The 23,379-nt window shown below is 40.3% G+C and overlaps 1 protein-coding gene across 1 annotated transcript in view; it reads right to left on the reverse strand.

Moving 5' to 3' along the window:
- SDK1 (sidekick cell adhesion molecule 1) overlaps positions 1-23,379 on the reverse strand; it is a 990,930-nt gene that overhangs the window by 641,549 nt on the left and 326,002 nt on the right. Inside the window, 2 exon segments of the mRNA XM_033191941.1 lie at positions 3,250-3,397; positions 6,279-6,385. Of these exon segments, the coding sequence (XP_033047832.1) occupies positions 3,250-3,397; positions 6,279-6,385 (255 nt within the window).

Consider the following 23,379-nt stretch of genomic DNA (forward strand, 5'->3'; position numbering starts at 1 on the left):
TCAATCACGTGGGTGGGAGGAACGCAGAAATGTCCTCCCATTTTCAGTCAAAAGCTGTACTTTCTTAGACATGGAAAGCAATATACTGGGTTTTCATATTTAGATTTTTAAATTTTTAAACATTTAAACTTTTTCTTGATGCATAATAGATGTACATAGTTTCAGGGTGCATGTGATCATTTAATACATATTCATATAATTTGTAAAGATCGAATCAGTGTACTTGGCATATGAAAGCTGTATCTCTTTGGATGATGTATAAACTTGTGGAGAAAACCATACCCATACTTATTTATGTAATCTTGCACAGCAGGTACTTAATAAATGCGGGGTGATGATGAGGTGGAAAATATGAAACTAAAGGGCCTTGTAAAAGTGTAAAGATCCATAATCAGCCTCATCTCATCTCTTTAAAAAATGGTATACTGCATTATTTCCTGAGATTAGAGATTTATCAACAGCTTCACGCTTGTAAGCAGACCATTTGTTTGATATTACACCAAATTAAAGGCTTACTAGTGTCTTGTCTTTATTAGCTCACCAGGAATTAAACAGGCTTTAGCATGCATTTGCAAGTTTAAAAAATTTATGAAATTAAGAGTTATTTCATTCTATACCCTGTCAGACTTGTGAATAAGTGTTGTCTCATGCATCCAGAGAAAACACAGGTTAACAGGTGGATTAATACAGACTTATTTGCTACTAAGTTCAAAGAATTCTTCCACAATGAATTTTGCTGCCACTGACATTAACTAAAAGCTCCAGTGTTTGAGAGGAAAGCCTAATTCAAACTACCTCCCCATCCCTGGTACCAATTCTCCCCCAACATTTATCCTAAGATTGCCTGGTCATATTGTGCTCAGCACTGGGAACTTCTAGCATATTTATACCAGAATGTATCTTGCCTGCTGCCCCCATCCCCCCACTTTTTTTTTTGTTTTGTTTTTGGAGACAGGGTCTTGCTCTGTCTCCCAGGCTGCAGTACAGTGGCACCATCACAGCTCACTGCAACCTCCAGCTTCCGGTCTCAAGCTGTCTTCCCACCTCGGCCTCCCAAGTAGCAAATAGCTAGAACTACAGGTTCGTGCCACCACACCCAGCTATTTTTCTTTTTTAAAAAATTTTTAGTAGAGATAAGGTTTCACCATGTTGCGCAGGCTGTTTTTAAACTCCAGATTGCTTTGAACTCAAGCAATCAGCATCCGAAAGTGCCGGGATTACAGGAACAAGCCACCGCGCACAGCCCTCGCCTGCCTTTTTAAAGCCTAACAGTCTACTAAAGAATGAAAAATTGATCCTTCATCTTTGTTTCATCCCAACTCAAAACACATCTTTTATGATTGGAATCAATATAAAGGTGGATATCTAAGTAACCTGTAATCAAATAAAGAAAAAAGGATAGCAATTATCCCATCTTCTAAGGTAATTGGTATTTTTACTAGAATTTTAAAATATTCTGCATACACACACACACACACACACACACAAATTTTTGTTCCCAATAACCAAAATAGAAACATTTGTAAAATAAGCTTAAGTGGGGTGGCTCACGCCTGTAATCCCAGAACTCTGGGAGGCCGAGGCAGGTGGGTCATTTGAGGTAAGGAGTTCGAGACCAGCCTGGCCACATGGTAAAACCTCATCTCTACTAAAAACACAAAAATTAGCCGGGGATGGTGACATGCACCTGCAGTCCTAGCTACTCAGCAGGCTGAGGCAGGAGAATCGCTTGAACCTGGGAGGGAGAGGTCGCAGTGAGCTGAGATCACGCCATTGTACTTCAGCCTGGGTGACAGAGTGACTCTGTCTCAAAATAATAATTACTAATTATAATTAGTATTATATAATTATTAATAGTAATAATAATTATTATTATTTAGGTTCCAGCCAGATTCTGATCCAGAAGTAGAAGACTGAAGACATGGGGCTTAGGGAAGGGATTCTCTGATGCTCAGGTAGGGGCTGGAGGTAAGAATCACGAGGCTTAGGGAAGGGATTCCACAGATGCTCAGGTAGGGGAGAGAGCAAGTGGGTTCCCACGGTAACTTTCAGTTACATGTAAAATCTGTTTGGCAAATGACCTCACACACATTCTTTTTGAAAAAAGCAGAACAAGAGTGTTTTCTCCTGATGAATTTTTATCTGAGTGCAACCACTGGACGGCATAAATATCTGACTTCTGGCCTATGCTTACGGCATTTCATGATTCTTCTGGAAATGTTCAGCCTTGAAACCTTTATGTTTGGAATATTGTCTTTAAATTAGGTTGTAAAATGTCCAGTTATGAAATATATACCAAGTGTTCTTTTTAATCACTTAAAGCTCCAAGTGAAGAAAACCTGTCTGGCATCAGATAAATATCTTGAATGTGAGATAGGCAAGAACACCTTGAAATAATGCTTAACTAATCACAAAGCAACTATTCTGCAATAGATGGGTGAACCACTAATTAGATGAAGAGAAATAAAACTGTCATGGTAGGATAAAAGGATAAAGAGAAATAAGCAGTAATTACTGTTTTATCGTCAGAGAAAGTAGTATCAAACACGGCTCAATAAAAGGAGGGGGAAAAAAAACCCACGGCTCTATAAGTAAATACCAGCACTCATTAAATTAGTACTAGGAGCCAAACCCAACTCAGGGATGACAATGGCATCTTAAAAAGTACATTCAAAAAAAAAAATTGACTGCAAAGTTGGGTAAGGGTGCTTTAGTTTTAGGGCACGCCACATTCTGAAGAATAATATTGGCAGGGCGCGGGGGCTCATGCCTGTAATCCCAGCACTTTGGGAGGCCGAGGCGGGCAGATCACGAGGTCAGGAGATTGAGACCATCCTGGCTAGTATGGTGAAACTCCGTCTCCACTAAAAATACAAAGAATTAGCCAGGCGCTGTGGCGGGTGCCTGTAGTCCCAGCTGCTTGGGAGGCTAAGGCAGGAGAATGGCGTGAGCTTGCAGTGAGCCAAGATGGTGCCACTGCACTCCAGCCTGGATGACAGAGGGAGACTCAGTCTCAAAACAAAACAAAACAAAAGAAAAAAGAATATTACACGGTTATTTGCTTAAAATGCTTAAAAATATGCAAGCCAGTCCTAAAACAGCTGTTTGCTAAAGATTAGGATAGGACCCCTAGACTAGTTTGCTCTTTTCAAATCATTGGTAACCTTAATTGGTACACTTACTGTGTAGATGGGGCCAGCAAATGACATTAAAATTGTATTTGAAGCTTTAATGTTTGGAGCAACTTACATTCTGTTGCTTGGAATAATCTTGTGCCCTTCTCTAAACCAAGTCACTTGAGGTCTGGGGTAGCTGGTGATGGGCAGCAGGTTTAGAATTGCTGCACGTCCTTGAGGAACAGTTTTCCTCTGGTCCGTATCCGTGAAACTTCCCATGTCTGCAGAGAAAAAGAAGCGCTTTCAAGTTCTAGAAAACATTTTTGGGGGAGGGAAGGGGTCACAGATGGAAACAGGTACGTGTTACAGTGAAGTCACTGATGCTGCCACATGTCACACGGGGACGAGCGAGACTGCATGGCAGCACTGACCAATGCGGATCTGCATGTGAGTGAAGCACCGGACAAGCCAAGCCACGCGCCTCCGAAGCGCCCAGGCTGCGCGTTCGTCAGCAAAGCCACATGGTGTTTGTTCTACCTGACAATACAAGGGAATGTCTGCAACTGTCTGATACTGAAAGTGAAGTGCTGAAGCCACCCTAGAACCACATGAAGCAGTTTTCTCAGAAACCGTCAGAAAATGCATCCGGATGTCTCCTAGCTCCTAAATCTTTCAAACTCGTTCCAGCTCGGCACCGGACCTTGCTCTCTTCAGTTTGTTCCCTTCATTTGTGAGGTCACTGTCTCCCGCACGGATCTTTCGGGAGCAATATTTCCTAATCACTGAAGAGTCTATACAGCATTCTCCCACTCCCATACTGTTGACTTAATTTGGGGCAACTAGCCTTTGTTCCAGTATTTGTTCTACTGGTAAAAAACGTTTACAAAATGGAGTCACAGGACAAAACACAGCTATTAGAATGTAGGTATAAATAGCTAATTTTAAAATTAGTAACATTTGAAATTTTTGAATAAAATTCCATATGATGGTCAGATGCAAATAAAAATGTACAAATAGATAAGGCAAAATAGTGTATTTTTATTTAAATGTAAATAAGTTTGAAATATTCCAAGGAAGTGCTCTATTATCAATGTCTTCTGGAGTAGAAAGACATTTTCTATGTGACAGTATCTAATATTTGAGGGAAAAGATGAAACAAACCAACAAAACAGATTAGAAAAATATTCATAGTTATTTTAAAAGAAAATGAAATTTGTTATCAAAGCAAAGGAGAAAAGAAAGATTAAAAAAAAAAAATCTAAAGGCAGAGCAGTGGCTTTCATCTGTAATCCCAACACTTTGGGAGGCCGAGGCGGGTGGATCACCTGAGGTCAGGAGTTTGAGACCAGCCTGGCCAACATGATGAAACCCTCCGTCTCTACTAAAAATACAAAAATCAGCTGGGCGTGGTGGCGGTCGCCTGTAATCCCAGCTGCTCGGGAGGCTGAAGCAGGAGAATCACTTGAACCCGAAGGTGGAGGTTGTGGTGAGCCAAGATTGCGCCACTGCACTCCACTCTGGGCAACACAGGCAGACTCCATCTCAAAAAAGAAAAGAAAAAAAAAAAAATCTAAGAGCTAGAGATACAGAATAGAAACTAAAACATAATTAAGCAAAATTCAATTTTATAAAACAGAATTTAATATAATAATTTGAAGCTCTTCTTAAAACATAATTTAGGTACTGATCTTCACTCTAATAATTACATTTTCAATCATTCAACTGAATAAAAGTTCTCAATTATTCTGCAACATTCTTCGACATCACAATTTAGAAAAACTTAAGCCTTCCTAGAGATTTTAAAAGCAAACATGTATAGCATCACCACTTCACCCAGTCATTAGGCTTATGGTAGAATAACTACATATTATTTTATTTCACCTACTCACACTGAAAGCTACAAGCCTTAATTGGGGTTAAAATGACAAATGAGGAAACTCTGTCATCACCAAAAAGTACAGCCCAACTCAGGAGCTCTTTTGTTCTCTAAAGTTTATAATGATATATTAAAATGTAATCTAACATCTTACAACATTGTTTTGCTCACTTTTAAAGAAAGAGAAATTTTGGTAGTACATTCAAGATATAATAAATATAATAAAACAAGCCAGGCTTACTCCTGTAATCCCAGCACTTTGGGAGGCTGGAGCAGGAGAATCACTTGAGGCCAGGCATTAGAGACCAACCTGGGCAATGCAGTGAGATCCCTCCCCTATCAAAAACAAAAGAAATTAGCCAGATTAGCCAGGCATGGTGGCACACACCTGCGGTCCTAGCTACTCGGGAGGCTGAGGAGGGAGGATCACTTGAGCCCAGTTCAAGCTTGCAGTGAGCTATGTTTGTGCCACTGCACTCCAGCCTGAGAGACAGAGATAGACCCTGTCTCAAATATATATTTATTTATATATATTACATTTATCACATATATATGACATATAATTATTATATATGTGATGTCTCTATTTTATATACACACATATATATAAGATAAAGCCGGCAGTCGATTTTTACTCCTCACAGATTTTGAATTAGAAAAAGGACTAAATACTTTGCACAGGCCAAGTTCGCTCTCCTGTTTCTCCTCAAGACTACATGAAAATTTAAGCTTCCTGCATTCTTGATGTCTCCTTCGTTTACTTTTAAAAGTTTCATTCTCCAAAAATGATCTGCTGAATAAAGAATTAATAAATCACTATATCACATGAATACCATCGGGGACGCTCACTGTCCATGTGCTTTTTGTGGTGCAGCGTAAAGATTTCTAAACAAATCGTCACTGGAAAGAACCGACAATGAACGAACTTTGACCTAAATGGGCTGAACTTTATACTTTAATAACATTTTGAATCCAAACGTAGTGCAAGCTAAGAGCAGCTGATTCTGAAGACAGAAGGCATCCCATTCACTTTTTCATCATCCCCAGGGCCTTGTAGGATCCTGAGTCTTTTCAAATGAAGAAAAGTGGCCTTTGCCTCATCAGCCCCTCGCCTGGCCAGCCACGCTGGCTGCTTACTTATCTCTCACTGAGTTGAGCAATTATTCCACCCCAAATAGGACCAAAGATAAAATCTCAGTTCCTACAACGGTGAAAAGTGATTCTGATTTACTCCCCAGCAACACTCTGTTCTGTAACATTTGGACATCTCCGTACTGTACACATACATGCGACTTGAACTTCTGATTTTCTTTGCAGGAGTGCTCCCATTCTGTTTCGCACCACGCAGCGGTAAAACCCAGCATCGAGCTTCTGCAAAGATGGAATAATATACCTGTTGAATAGCAAAAAGAAGTGTTAATGCTTACATCCAGTGTTCAACAGTTATATCTAACCATCGGGTGCTATTTTATCAAACGGCACTGGCATCTCATCTAGTCTATGCTCAACGAATATTTTATTTTTGGTAACCTAATATCTGTGCAATCCTTCCCTAACCATGACACTAACTAGAACTACTGTTTATTTCTGAGATGATTGCCCTGATACCTGTCTCGCCAACTGGGCTATAAATATCACCCAAAGCTAGGATCTACTTCTGTCTTATTCATCATTGTAACCGTGGTATCTAGCACAGCGCCATGCACACAGGGGATATAACTCACAACTGGCTGAATGAGAAAGGTTAAATCATTAAAAGTCACTGCATTTAAACTAGCCCTCTCAATCAAAAATCATTTGAATTCTCTCTCTGTAGAACGTCAGAATTTCCAAAGATTATTTCTAGAACTGGCAACATTCTGAACATGATGTCTTGTGTCACTCCACACAAAGGGGCAAAGAATACTTTCAGAATGAGATGGAGAACTCGTCAGGGCAGAGAAAGCAATGCCATCAAGACGTCTCTCTCCAGTCACCAACGTGGATGTCTCTCAGCATAATGTATTCACTTCCTTTCCTGACTTCTCCACGTATGCCCTGACGTTAACTTTAAAAACTTTTTCAGAGGTTAAAAAGTCATTTCATATGTATTTTCCACTTCTGTAACTGTAAGTAATCATCCTTCATATCCATGCCTGTCTACACTTTTTAGTATAATTTCAAAGAAAAAAATAATTAAAAGATAAGAGTTTCTATAAAAGCCTTGCTTTAGGTTTACTGCTGGTTTTGTAAATTAGGATGTTTTAAAATCCACCAGCAAATAAAGATAGGTAACCAACAGCCACTTGATGAGTCTTACAACGCCGGAGCCCACCCCTTCTAAGCTGCCCAAGATGGTACAGTAATTGAGTTCTCGGCCACGTTCACAGACAAATTAGGAGTAAGGTGTGAGCAAACTACATAGCCAAGAAAGAGTTAATATCCAAAATACATGAGAGGTCGGGCATGGTGGCTTTTGCCTGTAATCCCAGAGGCCGAGGCAGGGAGATCACTTGAGGTCAGGAGTTTGAAACCAGCTTAGCCAACATGGTGAAACCCAGTCTGTACTAAAAGCACAAAAATTAGCCAGTGTGGTGGCACACGCCTATAATCCCAGCTACCTGGGGGGCTGAAACAGGAGAATCACTTGAACCTGGGAGGCAGACGTTGCAGTGAGCTGAGATTGCACCACTGCACACCAGTCTGGGCAACAGAGCAAGACCCTGTCTCAAAACACATACACACACACACACTCTACATCATGAAAAAATAGCTTTTAAAAAACCCCTTAATTTTAATAAGAGCAAAGATACTAGACAGACATTTCTCCAAAGCCACAAAAACGGTCAACAGGTATATGAAAACAGGCTCAATGTCCCTAATCATCAGGGAAATGCAAACCCAAACCAGTGAGATAGATGTCTTTGTACTCCTGTTAGGATGCCTACTACCAAAAAATGAAAAATAAATGTTGCTGACGACGTGGAGAAAAAGGAACTACTATACATGGGAATGTAAGTTGGTGTAGCCACTATGGAAAATAGTATAGAGGTCTCTTACAACATTACACATACAATGACCACGTGACCCCCAAATCCCACTTCTGGGTATATTTCCCAAGAACTGAAATAAGGATCTCAGATGTCTGCACCCCCACATCTACTGCAGCATTACCCACAATTAGCCAAGACATGGAAACAACCCAGGTGTCTGCTGGGGAATGGAGAAAGCAAATACGGTGTATCCATGCAATGGAATATTATTCAGCCTTAAAAAGAAAGAAATCCTGGCATTTGCTACATAGCATGATATCCTTTAGGTTCATCTACGTGAAGTAAACCAGACACAGAAGGACAAATCCTACCTGATACTCTTATACTCTTATAAGAGGAATCTAAAATAGTCAAGTTCATAGAAGCAGAGAGTGAAATGGTGGCCACTCGAGGGTACAGGGGAGGGGAAATGGGGAAGAATGCAGGGGCAGGAAGTTTCGGCTATACTAGATGAGTGAGTCCTACAGAGCTACTGTACAGCATAGCGTCTATAGGAATCATACTGTATTACATAAAGTTTACTAAGGGGGTAAGTCTTAGGTGTTTTTATCACACAAAATAAGAATGAACTTCTGGAGGTGGAGAGATTTATGCCATATATGGTGGTGAAAGTTTCAAGGGCATATAATTATCTCCCAACTCATCAAGTTGTATACATTGGATATGTACAGCTTTTTCTATTGATGATCATATTAAAAAATAAAAGTGAAGGTATGCACGTTGCGGTTGAATAAGGTACATCATATTTGAACAAAAAACAAAAGAGTAAGACGTGAGGCTTAGATGCTTTTCACATATGGGAAGGCATCTATCAAAAGAAGAAAAGGAACCAGCCTAGGCAATATGGTGGAACTCTGTCTCTACAAAAAAAAAATACAAAAATTAGCCAGGTGTGGTGGTGTGAGCCTATAATCCCAGCTCCTTGGGGGCTGAGGTGGGAAGATCACCTGAGCCTGGGAGGCAGAGGTTGCAGTGAGCCAAAATCGTGCCACTGTACTCCAGCCTGGGTGACAGAGCCAGATCCTGTCTCAAAAAAAAAAAAAAAAAAGAAAACGAAAAGAAAAAGAAAAAGAAAAGAGAAGGAGCTCAATAGGAATAGACTACTTTCCACAAAGGGAAGAAGAAAACAGAATGATGGTATACTTTACCCCCCAAAAAAGATGTTCCAGTAATACCTGTCTACAATTTAAAAGTATTTCCTTTTACAAAGTATAACCAGAGAAACGTTTTCAAAATCAAGTAAAAGACAAAGTGTGTGCTATGCTGTATTTGCTCAGTTCCCAAGCATACCTTGAATCACTTACATTCAACAAATTGCTCATGTTTTTATTCAAGTATGTACAATTAGGCAACCTGAAAAAGGAACTGATAGGCAAAACTTTAAGTGACTAAAACATTTGGACAACACAGGTAATTCAAGATTAAGGAAAAATTAATCAAACTATGTTTTCCCCTCTGATAAGCTTCTTGAGCTCCTAGGGGAGGATTAATAAAATCTGTTGTGAAGAGAAAAAATATTGCTGAGTTTTAATCTTAAAAATTTTATTATTTTATGTAGAATGGTTCATCTAAAACAAAATTAATTAGTGAATAAAATCACAATAATAAAGAGCCAACGCCATTTATTTAAATTACAAATCCAGACCAGGAGTATGTGCAGCTTTGATTATTACACGCTATGATTATAATAGAGGGGATTTTTGAGATTAGCTTAAAACAAAGTCAAGAAAAGTTTTTGGAAAGAAATAGCACAAGTCATTGCAGTAGGTATTTGAAACACTACAAAGACAGTTTTATCATTGCAACATAACCATATTTATATGATTGCTCATTCTACTTTTTCCTGTTTTTCAGTACCTAAATAGGTCTTAAATTCTTATGAATTTCTATAGTAATCCTATGTACTAATGCACAAAAATAGAACTGCTTTCAAACAACAGGGAGAAATAGAGACAAAATCGAATATTAAGCATATGCTGTTTTGTACCATCTCTTTAGTCTAATGTCTCACCAGGGAAAAAAATATGAAAAAAGTTGCAAAGTCCTCCACCTATTATGGGAATTACTACACAAATTATGTTCACCTAACAGATGGGAATATTCATTGTAAGTCTATTGTTTATAAACACACATTTTTAAGCAGGCAAAGTTTCCTGGCTCTTTACAAGAAAGTATGATAAAATCTTAGCACCATATGCCACTAAAATATAGAAAATGCCTGTTCCTGTTTCAAATCAACACAGCAGGGAATGTTTGCATTCACTCTATCAAGGCAGAATTCTACCCAGTGAACACAGTGTTTTCCAGGGCCAGTTCATCATCAGGAATGGCAAAGAAAATAAAACACAAAATCCAAACAAAAATCAAGGCCTTACATGTCCATTTCTGCTAATAGGAGAAAGCCTCAGTTGTGACCTGCATCTCTGAGCGGACCACTGGAACAACCCTAGAATTTCTTTAGGAAGCAGCATCAGGTCCATCTCAGCCCAGGAACAATTACTTGGACTAGACATCTGACATGTTCAGTCTACCTAGGAGCTGAACCACTTCCCTGTATTTGGAGAATTCTCCACCTTATGAGCTTTTGTGGAGATGGGGCTTATCTCAATTAAAGGCTGAAAGGACCACATCTGGAGATTCCCAGACCACTGCCTCTACAGGTACCAGGTCTGAGACACAGCATGGCCAATTAGACACATTTGCTCTGGATTTTTTTTTTTTTTTTTAATTATACTTTAAGTTCTAGGGTACATGTGCATAACGTGCAGGTTTGTTACATATGTATACTTATGCATGTTGGTGTGCTGCACCCATCAACTTGTCAGCACCCATCATTCATCATTTATATCATGTATAACTCCCCAATGCAATCCTTCCCTCCTCCCCCCTCCCCTGATAGGCCCCAATGTGTGATGTTCCCCTTCCCGAGTCCAAGTGATCTCATTGTTCAGTTCCACCTATGAGTGAGAATATGCGGTGTTTGGTTTTCTCTTCTTGTGATAGTTTGCTAAGAATGATGGTTTCCAGCTGCATCCATGTCCCTACAAAGGACACAAACTCATCCTTTTTTATGGCTGCATAGTATTCCATGGTATATATGTGCCACATTTTCTTAATCCAGTCTGTCACAGATGGACATTTGGGTTGATTCCAAGTCTTTGCTATTGTGAATAGTGCTGCAATAAACATATGTGTGCATGTGTCTTTGTAGTAGAATAATTTATAATCCTTTGGGTATATACCCAGTAGTGGGATGGCTGGGTCATATGGTACATCTAGTTCTAGATCCTTGAGGAATTGCCATACTGTTTTCCATAATGGTTGAACTAGGTTATAATCCCACCAACAGTGTAAAAGTGTTCCTATTTCTCCACATCCTCTCCAACACCTGTTGTTTCCTGACTTCTTAATGATCGCCATTCTAACTGGTGTGAGATGGTATCTCATTGTGGTTTTGATTTGCATTTCTCTGATGGCGAGTGATGATGAGCATTTTTTCATGTGTCTGTTGGCTGTATGAATGTCTTCTTTTGAGAAATGTCTGTTCATATCCTTTGCCCACTTTTTGATGGGGTTGTTTGTTTTTTTCTTGTATATTTGTTTGAGTTCTTTGTAGACTCTGGATATTAGCCCTTTGTCAGATGAGTAGGTTGCAAAAATTTTCTCCCATTCTGTACGTTGCCTTTTCACTCTGATGGTAGTTTCTTTTGCTGTGCAGAAGCTCTTTAGTTTAATTAGATCCCATTTGTCAATTTTGGCTTTTGCTGCCGTTGCTTTTGGTGTTTTAGACATGAAGTCCTTGCCCATGCCTATGTCCTGAATGGTACTACCTAGATTTTCTTCTAGGGTTTTTATGGTATTAGGTCTAACATTTAAGTCTCTAATCCATCTTGAATTAATCTTCGTATAAGGGGTAAGGAAGGATCCAGTTTCAGCTTTCTACTTATGGCTAGCCAATTTTCCCAGCACCATTTATTGAATAGGGAATCCTTTCCCCATTTCTTGTTTCTCTCAGGTTTGTCAAAGATCAGATGGCTGTAGATGTGTGGTATTATTTCTGAGGACTCTGTTCTGTTCCATTGCTCTATAGCTCTGTTTTGGTACCAGTACCATGCTGTTTTGGTTACTGTAGCCTTGTAGTATAGTTTGAAGTCAGGTAGCGTGACGCCTCCAGCTTTGTCCTTTTGACCTAGGATTGTCTTGGCATGCGGGCTCTTTTTTGGTTCCATATGAACTTTAAAGCAGTTTTTTCCAATTCTGTGAAGAAAGTCATTGGTAGCTTGATGGGGATGGCATTGAATCTATAAATAACCTTGGGCAGTATGGCCATTTTCACGGTATTGATTCTTCCTATCCATGAGCATGGTATGTTCTTCCATTTGTTTGTGTCCTCTTTGATTTCACTGAGCAGTGGTTTGTAGTTCTCCTTGAAGAGGTCCTTTACATCCCTTGTAAGCTGGATTCCTAGGTATTTTATTCTCTTTGAAGCAATTGTGAATGGAAGTTCATTCCTGATTTGGCTCTCTGCTTGTCTGTTACTGGTGTATAAGAATGCTTGTGATTTTTGCACATTAATTTTGTATCCTGAGACTTTGCTGAAGTTGCTTATCAGCTTAAGGAGATTTTGGGCTGAGACGATGGGGTTTTCTAAATATACAATCATGTCATCTGCAAACAGGGACAATTTGACTTCTTCTTTTCCTAACTGGATACCCTTGATTTCTTTCTCTTGCCTGATTGCCCTAGCCAGAACTTCCAACACTATGTTGAATAGGAGTGGTGAGAGAGGGCATCCCTGTCTTGTGCCAGTTTTCAAAGGGAATTTTTCCAGTTTTTGCCCATTCAGTATGATATTAGCTGTGGGTTTGTCATAAATAGCTCTTATTATTTTGAGGTACGTTCCATCAATACCGAATTTATTGAGAGTTTTTAGCATGAAGGGCTGTTGAATTTTGTCAAAAGCCTTTTCTGCATCTATTGAGATAATCATGTGGTTCTTGTCTTTGGTTCTGTTTATATGCTAGATTACGTTTATTGATTTGCGAATGTTGAACCAGCCTTGCATCCCAGGGATGAAGCCCACTTGATCATGGTGGATAAGCTTTTTGATGTGCTGCTGAATCCGGTTTGCCAGTATTTTATTGAGAATTTTTGCATCGATGTTCATCAGGGATATTGGTCTAAAATTCTCTTTTTTTGTTGTGTCTCTGCCAGGCTTTGGTATCAGGATGATGTTGGCCTCATAAAATGAGTTAGGGAGGATTCCCTCTTTTTCTATTGATGGAATAGTTTCAGAAGGAATGGTACCAGCTCCTCCTTGTACCTCTGGTAGAATTCAGCTGTGAATCCATCTGGTCCTGGACTTTTTTTGGTGGGTAGGCTATTAATTGTTGCCTCAATTTCAGAGCCTGCTATTGGTCTATTCAGGGATTCAACTTCTTCCTGGTTCAGTCTTGGAGAGTGTAAGTGTCCAGGAAATTATCCATTTCTTCTAGATTTTCTAGTTGATTTGCGTAGAGGCGTTTATAGCATTCTCTGATGGTTGTTTGTATTTCTGTGGGGTCGGTGGTGATATCCCCTTTATCATTTTTTATTGCGTCTATTTGATTCTTCTCTCTTTTCTTCATTAGTCTTGCTAGCGGCCTGTCAATTTTGTTGATCTTTTCAAAAAACCAACTCCTAGATTCATTGATCTTTTGGAGGGTTTTTTGTGACTCTATCTCCTTCAGTTCTGCTCTGTTCTTAGTTATTTCTTGCCTTCTGCTAGCTTTTGAATGTGTTTGCTCTTGCCTCTCTAGTTCTTTTAATTGTGATGTTAGAGTGTCAATTTTAGATCTTTCCTGCTTTCTCTTGTGGGCATTTAGTGCTATAAATTTCCCTCTACACACTGCTTTAAATGTGTCCCAGAGATTCTGGTATGTTGTATCTTTGTTCTCATTGGTTTCAAAGAACATCTTTATTTCTGCTTTCATTTCGTTATGTACCCAGTAGTCATTCAGGAGCAGGTTGTTCAGTTTCCATGTAGTTGAGCGGTTTGGATTGAGTTTCTTAGTCCTGAGTTCTAGTTTGATTGCACTGTGGTCTGAGAGACAGTTGTTATATTTCAGTTCTTGTACATTTGCTGAGGAGTGCTTTACTTCCAATTATGTGGTCAATTTTGGAATAAGTGCGATGTGGTGCTGAGAAGAATGTATATTCTGTTGATTTGGGGTGGAGAGTTCTATAGATGTCTATTAGGTCCGCTTGGTGCAGAGATGAGTTCAATTCCTGGATATCCTTGTTAACTTTCTGTCTCGTTGATCTGTCTAATGTTGACAGTGGAGTGTTGAAGTCTCTCATTATTATTGTATGGGAGTCTAAGTCTCTTTGTAAGTCTCTAAGGACTTGCTTTATGAATCTGGGTGCTCCTGTATTGGGTGCATATATATTTAGGATAGTTAGCTCTTCCTGTTGAATTGATCCCTTTACCATTATGCAATGGCCTTCTTTGTCTCTTTTGATCTTTGATGGTTTAAAGTCTGTTTTATCAGAGACTAGGATTGCAACCCCTGCTTTTTTTTGTTCTCCATTTGCTTGGTAGATCTTCCTCCATCCCTTTATTTTGAGCCTATGTATGTCTCTGCATGTGAGATGGGTCTCCTGAATACAGCAGACTGATGGGTCTTGACTCTTTATCCAGTTTGCCAGTCTGTGTCTTTTAATTGGAGCATTTAGTCCATTGACATTTAAGGTTAATATTGTTATGTGTGAACTTGATCCTGTCATTATGATATTAACTGGTTATTTTGCTCATTAGTTGATGCAGTTTCTTCCTAGCCTCGATGGTCTTTACATTTTGGCATGTTTTTGCAATGGCTGGTACCGGTTGTTCCTTTCCATGTTTAGGGCTTCCTTCAGGTCTCTTGTAAGGCAGGCCTGGTGGTGACAAAATCTCTAAGCATTTGCTTATCTGTAAAGGATTTTATTTCTCCTTCACTGATGAAACTTAGTTTGGCTGGATATGAAATTCTGGGTTGAAAATTCTTTTCTTTAAGAACTTTGAATATTGGCCCCCACTGTCTTCTGGCTTGGAGAGTTTCTGCCGAGAGATCTGCTGTTAGTCTGATGGGCTTCCCTTTGTGAGTAACCCGACCTTTCTCTCTGGCTGCCCTTAAGATTTTCTCCTTCATTTCAACTTTGGTGAATCTGGCAATTATGTGTCTTGGAGTTGCTCTTCTGGAGGAGTATCTTTGTGGCGTTCTTTGTATTTCCTGAATTTGAATGTTGGCCTGCCCTACTAGGTTGGGGAAGTTCTCCTGGATGATATCCTGAAGAGTGTTTTCCAACTTGGTTCCCTTTTCCCCCTCACTTTCAGGCACCCCAATCAGACGTAGATTTGGTCTTTTTACATAATCCCATACTTCTTGCAGGCTTTGTTCATTTCTTTTTCTTCTTTTTTCTTTTGGTTTTCTCTTCTCGCTTCATTTCATTCATTTGATCCTCAATTGCTGATACTCTTTCTTCCAGTTGATCGAGTCAGTTACTGAAGCTTGTGCATTTGTCACGTATTTCTCGTGTCATGGTTTTCATCTCTGTCATTTCGTTTATGACCTTCTCTGCATTAATTAGTCTAGCTGTCAATTCTTCCACTCTTTTTTCAAGATTTTTAGTTTCTTTGCGCTGGGTACGTAATTCCTCCTTTAGCTCTGAGAAGTTTGATGGACTGAAGCCTTCTTCTCTCATCTCGTCAAAGTCATTCTCTGACCAGCTTTGATCCGTTGCTGGCGATGTGCTGCGCTCCTTTGCAGGGGCAGATGTGCTCTTATTTTTTGAATTTCCAGCTTTTCTGCCCTGCTTTTTCCCCATCTTTGTGGTATTATCTGTCTCTGGTCTTTGATGATGGTGACGTACTGATGGGGTTTTTGTATAGGTGTCCTTCCTGTTTGATAGTTTTCCTTCTGACAGTCAGGACCCTCAGCTGTAGGTCTGTTGGAGATTGCTTGAGGTCCACTCCCGACCCTGTTTGCCTGGGTATCAGCAGCAGAGGTTGCAGAAGATAGAATATTGCTGAACAGTGAGTGTACCTGTCTGATTCTTCCTTTGGAAGCTTCCTCTCAGGGGTGTACTCCACCCTGTGAGGTGTGGGGTGTCAGACTGCCCCTAGTGGGGGATGTCTCCCAGCTAGGCTACTCAGGGGTCAGGGACCCACCTGAGCAGGCAGTCTGTCCGTTCTCAGATCTCAACCTCTGCATTGGGAGATCCGCGGCTCTCCCCAAAGCTGTCAGAGTCGTTCGCATCTGCACAGGCCCCCGCTGCTTCCCCTGTTGGTCTTCAGCTGAGCGCTGTCCCCAGAGGTGGAGTCTACAGAGACAGGCAGGCTTCCTTGAGCTGCTGTGAGCTCCACCCAGTTCGAGCTTCCCAGCGGCTTTGTTTACCTACTTAAGCCTCAGCAATGGCGGGCGCCCCTCCCCCAGCCTCGCTGCTGCCTTGCAGATAGATCGCCGCAGACTGCTGAGTTAGCAATGAGGGAGGCTCCATGGGTGTGGGACCCTCCCGGCCAGATGTGGGATATATTCTCCTGGTGTGCCTGTTTGCTTAAAGCGCAGTATTGGGGTGGGAGTTACCCGATTTTCCAGGTGTTGTGTGTCTCAGTTCCCCTGGCTAGGAAAAGGGATTCCCTTCCCCCTTGAGCTTCCAGGTGAGGCGATGCCTGTGGCCCAGGCTGGAGTCTCGCTCTGTGGCCCAGGCTGGAGTGCAGTGGCCGGATCTCAGCTCACTGCAAGCTCCGCCTCCCAGGTTTATGCCATTCTCCTGCCTCAGCCTCCCGAGTAGCTGGGACTACAGGCGCCCACCACCTCGCCTGGCTAGTTTTTTGTAGTTTTTAGTAGAGATGGGGTTTCACCATGTTAGCCAGGATGGTCTCGATCTCCTGACCTCGTGATCCGCCCATCTCAGCCTCCCAAAGGCTCTGGATTTTATAAATCTAGGGCTGGTGATGCCCAGGAAGAGGGCTAAAGGAGAACTCATCTGACAGCAGCAGTGGCAGCAGTGGTGGGGGCACAGGGGAGCCCTAGTCCAGGGGAGTAGTAGAGTGTCCAGTGCCAACTGGGGCAGTAGCTCAAGCAGTGATGGCCAATGTTCAGAGGGGCCAGCAGCAGGACCCTCATGGGACCGGTTCTGGAGTGACTGTGGCTCACTCTGTTCCTGCCCAATCTCCAGGTTGCCCAGTGACTGATTCTAAGGGCACCCGTATATCCACGCAACAGCTCACACAAGAGAAAGTTGGTTTCTGTGGCTTTAGAACCCTTCAAAATTCCACGCCCTAGAACATAGCCAAAATAATTTTGGCTGAAATATATTCTAAAGTTACTAGGTGCTCACCAAGGTCATAGCAAAACCTAAATAATACCACATAGAATCATTTCTTTTTTTCTGAAAAAAACAAACAAACAAACAAAAAATGGCTTCCTGGTAAACCACCAAAAATCACTGGAAGATAAAGAATCCCCTCAAACTGGGACACATTTACCTGTTATAAGAAGTTCCCTTGAGTATGAGTCACTAAAATTTTAGAAAACATCTGACAAAAACTACTTTAGTTACTGCTCAGCGGTCCTTTCCAAGCACCGCCAGATGCTATGACTGAGTCTAACTGTCACAGGCCAAAACCACAGCCTCAGAGCAGATGAGAACATTTACACTTCCCCTAGGTGGTCAGGGAACCTCATTTGATTCCTAAGAAAAAATCTGCATATTCATTAAAATTAGTTGTAAGATTTTTCTTTCTCAATGGTGGGGGGACTGTCAATATCCATTTTATGTCACTTTAGATAAGACTATTCTCCACAACTGTAATTTTTATGCTGGTATGAAAATATCTATTTTACATGAAAATAGGCAACCAAGTTCTATAATAAGCTTTTATACCTTGGACCAAAGCCTATTCTTATTCTTAAAGTAAAAAAAAAAAAAAAAAGGTTAAGGTAAAAATAACCGTAAGCCATTTATGTCCTTCTTGGAAATACATCAATTCTCTTTTTTTTGGAATGGCATGATAAATAATTGTTTTCAATTTTATTTTTATAAATTTTCTAGGTGAAATTAAAAAAAATCCAAAGTGGGATGAGTCTATACCAGGTTTTCTCCTGAAGCAACACAATGAAATGAAAAACCCAGACTGTACCATAACAAGCTATCACAGGAAAAGAAAAATACAAGGAAAATTCAGACTGAAATTTGTTAAGAAAGAGATATATATGTGACTCTGATGGTGTATACAGCTCACTAATAGGCCCTAGGCATCGGGCAAGCTGAGGTTATGTTTTTATTAGTTCTTTCAAAAGAACTGAAGTAATCAATATGAAGTTAAATTAAACAGTACGGTAACAATGGAAGCTATACAAAAGGAACACAATATTTGTAAAAGTTATTTAATGTGTATTTTATTTCAAGATTCATATTAAATTGAGAAGGGCAATAAACAGGTCCCTGTGTGGAAGGGTCTAAGGAATATGTAGCACTTGTTTCGGGAATATAAATCTGACGAATATAAGCTCTCCTGATATCAATTAGATGCTGATCTTCCACAACCTTTTTATTGATGTCATACCATGAATGACTACATTTAAACTTTATCTTCATTAATAGTTATGAAAGCCAATCCAAAGACTAAAGAATTAATGTTGAAATGTTCCCAAGACTCTTTCTCTGGGATTCCCGTTTATGTGATTTTATCTAACATAAACAATGCTTTGGGGATCATTCATTCTTCATTCATTCCCACTTTTCCTTATTAAATCAGGGGCAGAAAATGTGCAATCCACATTTAGTAAAGCACGAACAGATGACTAGAACCGTCTGTCAAATCTACTGTGAGGATTAATTGCTCTCTCAAGTTGGTAAAAAAGGAATTTCAGAAAACCTTCAGGAAAAAGGACATTTACTTTGCTTAGGGATAAAAATCTTTTATTGCATGTCTGTTGACTTAATTCTTTATAATGCCAGGTTCTCTATGAACATAAAAGTTGGGGACCATTACATCAAGGATTAAAGTATGAAGGCAAATGTTAGTTTCTGCACAATAAAAAAAAAAAATCCATTCCAACGCACAATGGAAAAAGGACCTAAACCACTCTATTGAGCATTATAAGCATGAACAAATTAAAAACATAAATTTTAAAAGCTTCCACTTGTCTCACTTGGGAGTATTTGTCAACAATGAATTATGTTACAGAGTAGTTTGGTCAATTCTGGCTAAAGGTCTTCACTTAGCTTGCACAATGATCCCTAAACAAAGAACCAATAATTATCTAAATCCAAATCATTTCCAGTGAGAACCTTAAAAACCCTAACGCTAATTCTGCCTCAGAGATTCTCCATAAACATTCATATCTGTTGTGACCATACAGAGTTCCAAAAAGCAGTCAAACCGAAGCCAGAAATAAATACAAATAACATTCAACTTTGTGGGGAGACTATGAACACGAGGTCACACCACATTAATATTATGGATGCAAATTAAATGAGATAGCACCTTTTGTCCTTGCTGTTGTAAGCTAGGCACTTCATAGAGGACAGGAGCCAAGAGGAGTTAACTAGAAGAAGAGAGTTGACATAAACCAAGGTTAGGAAAATGAAAGCTGAACATCAAGATGGACAACTAGAGAAATTAAGCCCTTTTCAAGAAGATGTAGATGGGAGTCACACACAATTAGGTTGGGCGATGAGGAAACCAACTGAGAAAAGAGTTCTCAATTAAATATAATAGCCTCTTCTTCTTGGTGAGTACAAAGAGAGCACAATAGATTAAAACAAAACAAAAAGCATGTAGAAGCTGAGTGTGGTGGCTCACATCTGTAATCCCAGCACTTTGGGAGGCCAAGGTGGGTGGATCGCTTCGGCCCAGGAGTTTGAGACCAGCCTGGGCAACATGGTGCAACCCTGTCTCTACTAAACATACAAAAATTAGCCAGGCGTGATGGCATGTGCCTGTAGTCCCAGCTACTCGGGAGGCTGAGGTGGGGGGAATCATTTGAGCTGGGGTGGTGGAAGTTGGAGTGAACCATTGCACCACTGCACTCCAGCCTGGGCAACATGGGGAAGATTTCTCTACATGAATTTTTTTTTCCCTGTCTCCGGGGGGAAAAAAAAATTCATGTAGAGAAATCTTCCCCACAGCTTAGTGATGAATTTTAGATTTTAGTCATGTAATTTGTCTCAGGGTCTTGAGCCTAAAGAATATCACCATGGGACTGTTTGGAAAAAATGGACCTGTTAATAATATTAAGCCTTCAGCTACATAAGCACAGTGTATCTGTGCATTGATTTAGGTCTTCTTTTTCTTCTCTCTCTCAGCATTGTTTGTAGTTTTCAGTGCAAAGGTCTTACGGATCCTTTGTCAGATTTATCCTTACTTCAGATTTTTTTCTACTATCTTAAATTTTTTTTTTCTTCGTCTTCTTCTTGAAACGGAGTTTTGCTCTTGTCACCCAGGCTGGAGGGCAATGGCACAATCTCGGCTCACTGCAACGTCTGCCTCCTGGGTTCAAGGGATTCTCCTGCCTCAACCTCCCAAGTAACTGGGATTACAGGCATGCACCACCACACCCATCCTACCTTAAATTTTAAATATATAATTTTCAGATTTTTTTGCTAGTACACAGAAATATAATTCTTATATGTTGATCTTCTATCTTGCAATGTTGCTAAACTCACTTATTAGCAGCTTTTTAAAAATATGTAACATATTTTCTACATAAATAATCATGCAACTTGAAAATTCAGTTTTACTTCTTCCTTTCCAATCTGGATGCCTCTTACTTCTTTTTCTTGCCTTACTGCACTGGCTGGTAACTCCAGTAATTGGGATTTGCAACTTTGAAAAAATTATTTCTTCAAATATTTTTCCTCCCACTGCCTCCTTTGGGGATTCCAATTATGCATCTATTAGGCCATCTGAAGCTTTCCCACAACTTATTTGTGGCCTTTTCATCATGTTTGGTTTTTTTTTTTTTCTATCTGCCTTTTATTTTGGATAGTTCTATTGCTATATCTTTATTAATATCTTCTTCTGTGATGTCAAGTCTCCTGATAGCCCCATCCAGTGTTTATCTCACACATGATAGTTTTCATCTTTATAAGTTTGATTTCTGCCTTTTTTGTGTTTTTCATGTCTCTACGTTGATCATAGGATATACAGTTATAGCTGTTTGTCTTTCTCTGTTAATTCTAACAACCGTGTCAGTTCTGGCTTGGTTTCAATCAGTTGATTTTTCTCCTTGTTATGGGTCATGCTTTCCTGCATCTGCATATGCTTGATGATCTTTGATTAGAGTCTAGCCACTGTGAATTCTCCCTTGTTGGGTCCTGGAAATTTTTGCATTCCTATAAATATTCATTAACTTTGTTCTCTGATACTGTGAAGATATTGAGCAGTAGTTGGATCCTTTTGGGTCTTGCTTTTCAAGACTTGTTAGGCAGAACCAGAGCAGGATTTGGTCTAGGGCTAATCATTCTCAAGACCCAAGACAACTCTGTGTAGGTTATCTGATAAACTCATGAATACGACATTTGACGGTTTGGCTGGGGAGAACAGACACTCCGCCGAGTCCTGTGTAAGCACAGGGAACTATTGCCTCTGATCTTCTTTGACAGTCCTTTCCCTTGGCTGGGGTAGTTTTCTCACATGAATGTGCTGATGAATATTCTGCCAAACACTCAAGGGGGACCCTCTGGAGGTCTCCAGCATTCTCTCTCTGCATAGTGCTCTCTTATCCAGTACCCTGCCCTTAGAAATCTCACTGCCTAGATCTTTCCAAACTCTGAGCTCTCTTCAACTCAGAAAGTCCTCTAGGTTCTGCCTGGGTTTTCCTTCTCTATGCCACAGCCTAGAAATCCCCTCAAGGCAGTAAGCAGAGGGCAATCATAGGGCTCCCCTTGTTTGTCTTCCATCTCTCAGCAATCACATTCTTTCACTGCCTGATATCCAATGTCTTGAGAACTGTTCATATTTTTTGTCCAGTTTTACGGTTGTTTCAAATGAGGCAGTAAATCAGATCCCGATTACTTTATCTTGGCCCAGGTTGCCAATTTTTAGGGAGACGAAGAAGAAAGGACTCAGCCATAGAATTAGACAACAGTTCTAGAAGCTGCCCTTTCACGGTAAGCCACATATCCCAGCATAAGGGATGCTGCCAGAGATATCTGTTGTGGATAAGGATGTTGTGGGGAGTCTCTAGTAGCCCCAAAGAAGAGTCAAGCACGCATCCGTAAGGTCCTGGAATAAGATGATGCCTTCTGCAGAAGGGAACTACATACATTGAAGGGCAACTTCTGATGTCCTTAGGACAAACTGAAGTCCTGACCCCATAGGTATTAAGAAAATATGCCAGACTGGGAACATAGTGAGATCCCATCTCTACAAAATACACATATCTTGTATATACATCTATACACTCTAGCCTAAGCAACAGAGCAAGACTCTATCTTGAAAGAAAGAAAATATGCAACTGGAGATAAGCATGATGATGGAATTATTAACAGAACTATGTAGCCATAAGAGTAAGACTACGCTCTCAGTTATACACAGGTGTCACCAACTGATAGAACAGTTAAACACTCAGGCCTGGGATTATACATGGGTTGCCTTGATCCAGAAAATGAAGATGTCACACTACCGCCTTACTCGTGCGTGGTGAAGGGGAGCACGGTGAAGGAAGAGTCTTCCAAGCAGATGGAGTTGCAAGTAGTACCTTTGGTCCTTAACTTTGAATGGGGAGAGATTTGAGAAAGAAATGGGTTGGGAATGGATGTAAAGAGACACTTGGGCAATGACAAATGGCTTGGCTGATGGGAAACAGGCCTGGGAGAAATAGGACTAGAAATTCAGAAACAAGAAAGTCATATGTTAAAAGCCCAATGAGGGTGGCTGTCGTATGTGGATGTTTTATATCACTAGAAAGCATCCACTTCAGATAAGGCACTCATCAATCAATTGAAGAGGATGACTCAACTGTGGCTGCCATTTAGATTTCTTCTCAACTAATAAAATGGGACATAAACCGGTCATGTTGGCAAGGACTGAGGCTATGAATGAATCCAACAGCAACAGCTCCTCCTCACCAAAGCTAATCTGGCTTTTGCCAATGCCAGATGCCAAACCTGGCAACGGCAGAGACTGATGCTGAACCAATAGTGCAACATGATTCTTTAAGCTGGCCACTTGTGACTGGCTGCTTATATCTGGCCTTTCTACCATGGAAACATGCAGTGACTCTTCCTAATCAAACTCAGTATCTCCTCTGGATACGGATCTGCCTTCTCTGTTCATCGACTCAGCCAGCACCACAATCTGGAAGCTTGAATACCTAATCTATAC

Source organism: Trachypithecus francoisi, unplaced genomic scaffold (genome assembly GCF_009764315.1).
Source record: "Trachypithecus francoisi isolate TF-2019V2 unplaced genomic scaffold, Tfra_2.0 Lachesis_group4, whole genome shotgun sequence".
NCBI lineage: Eukaryota > Metazoa > Chordata > Mammalia > Primates > Cercopithecidae > Trachypithecus > Trachypithecus francoisi.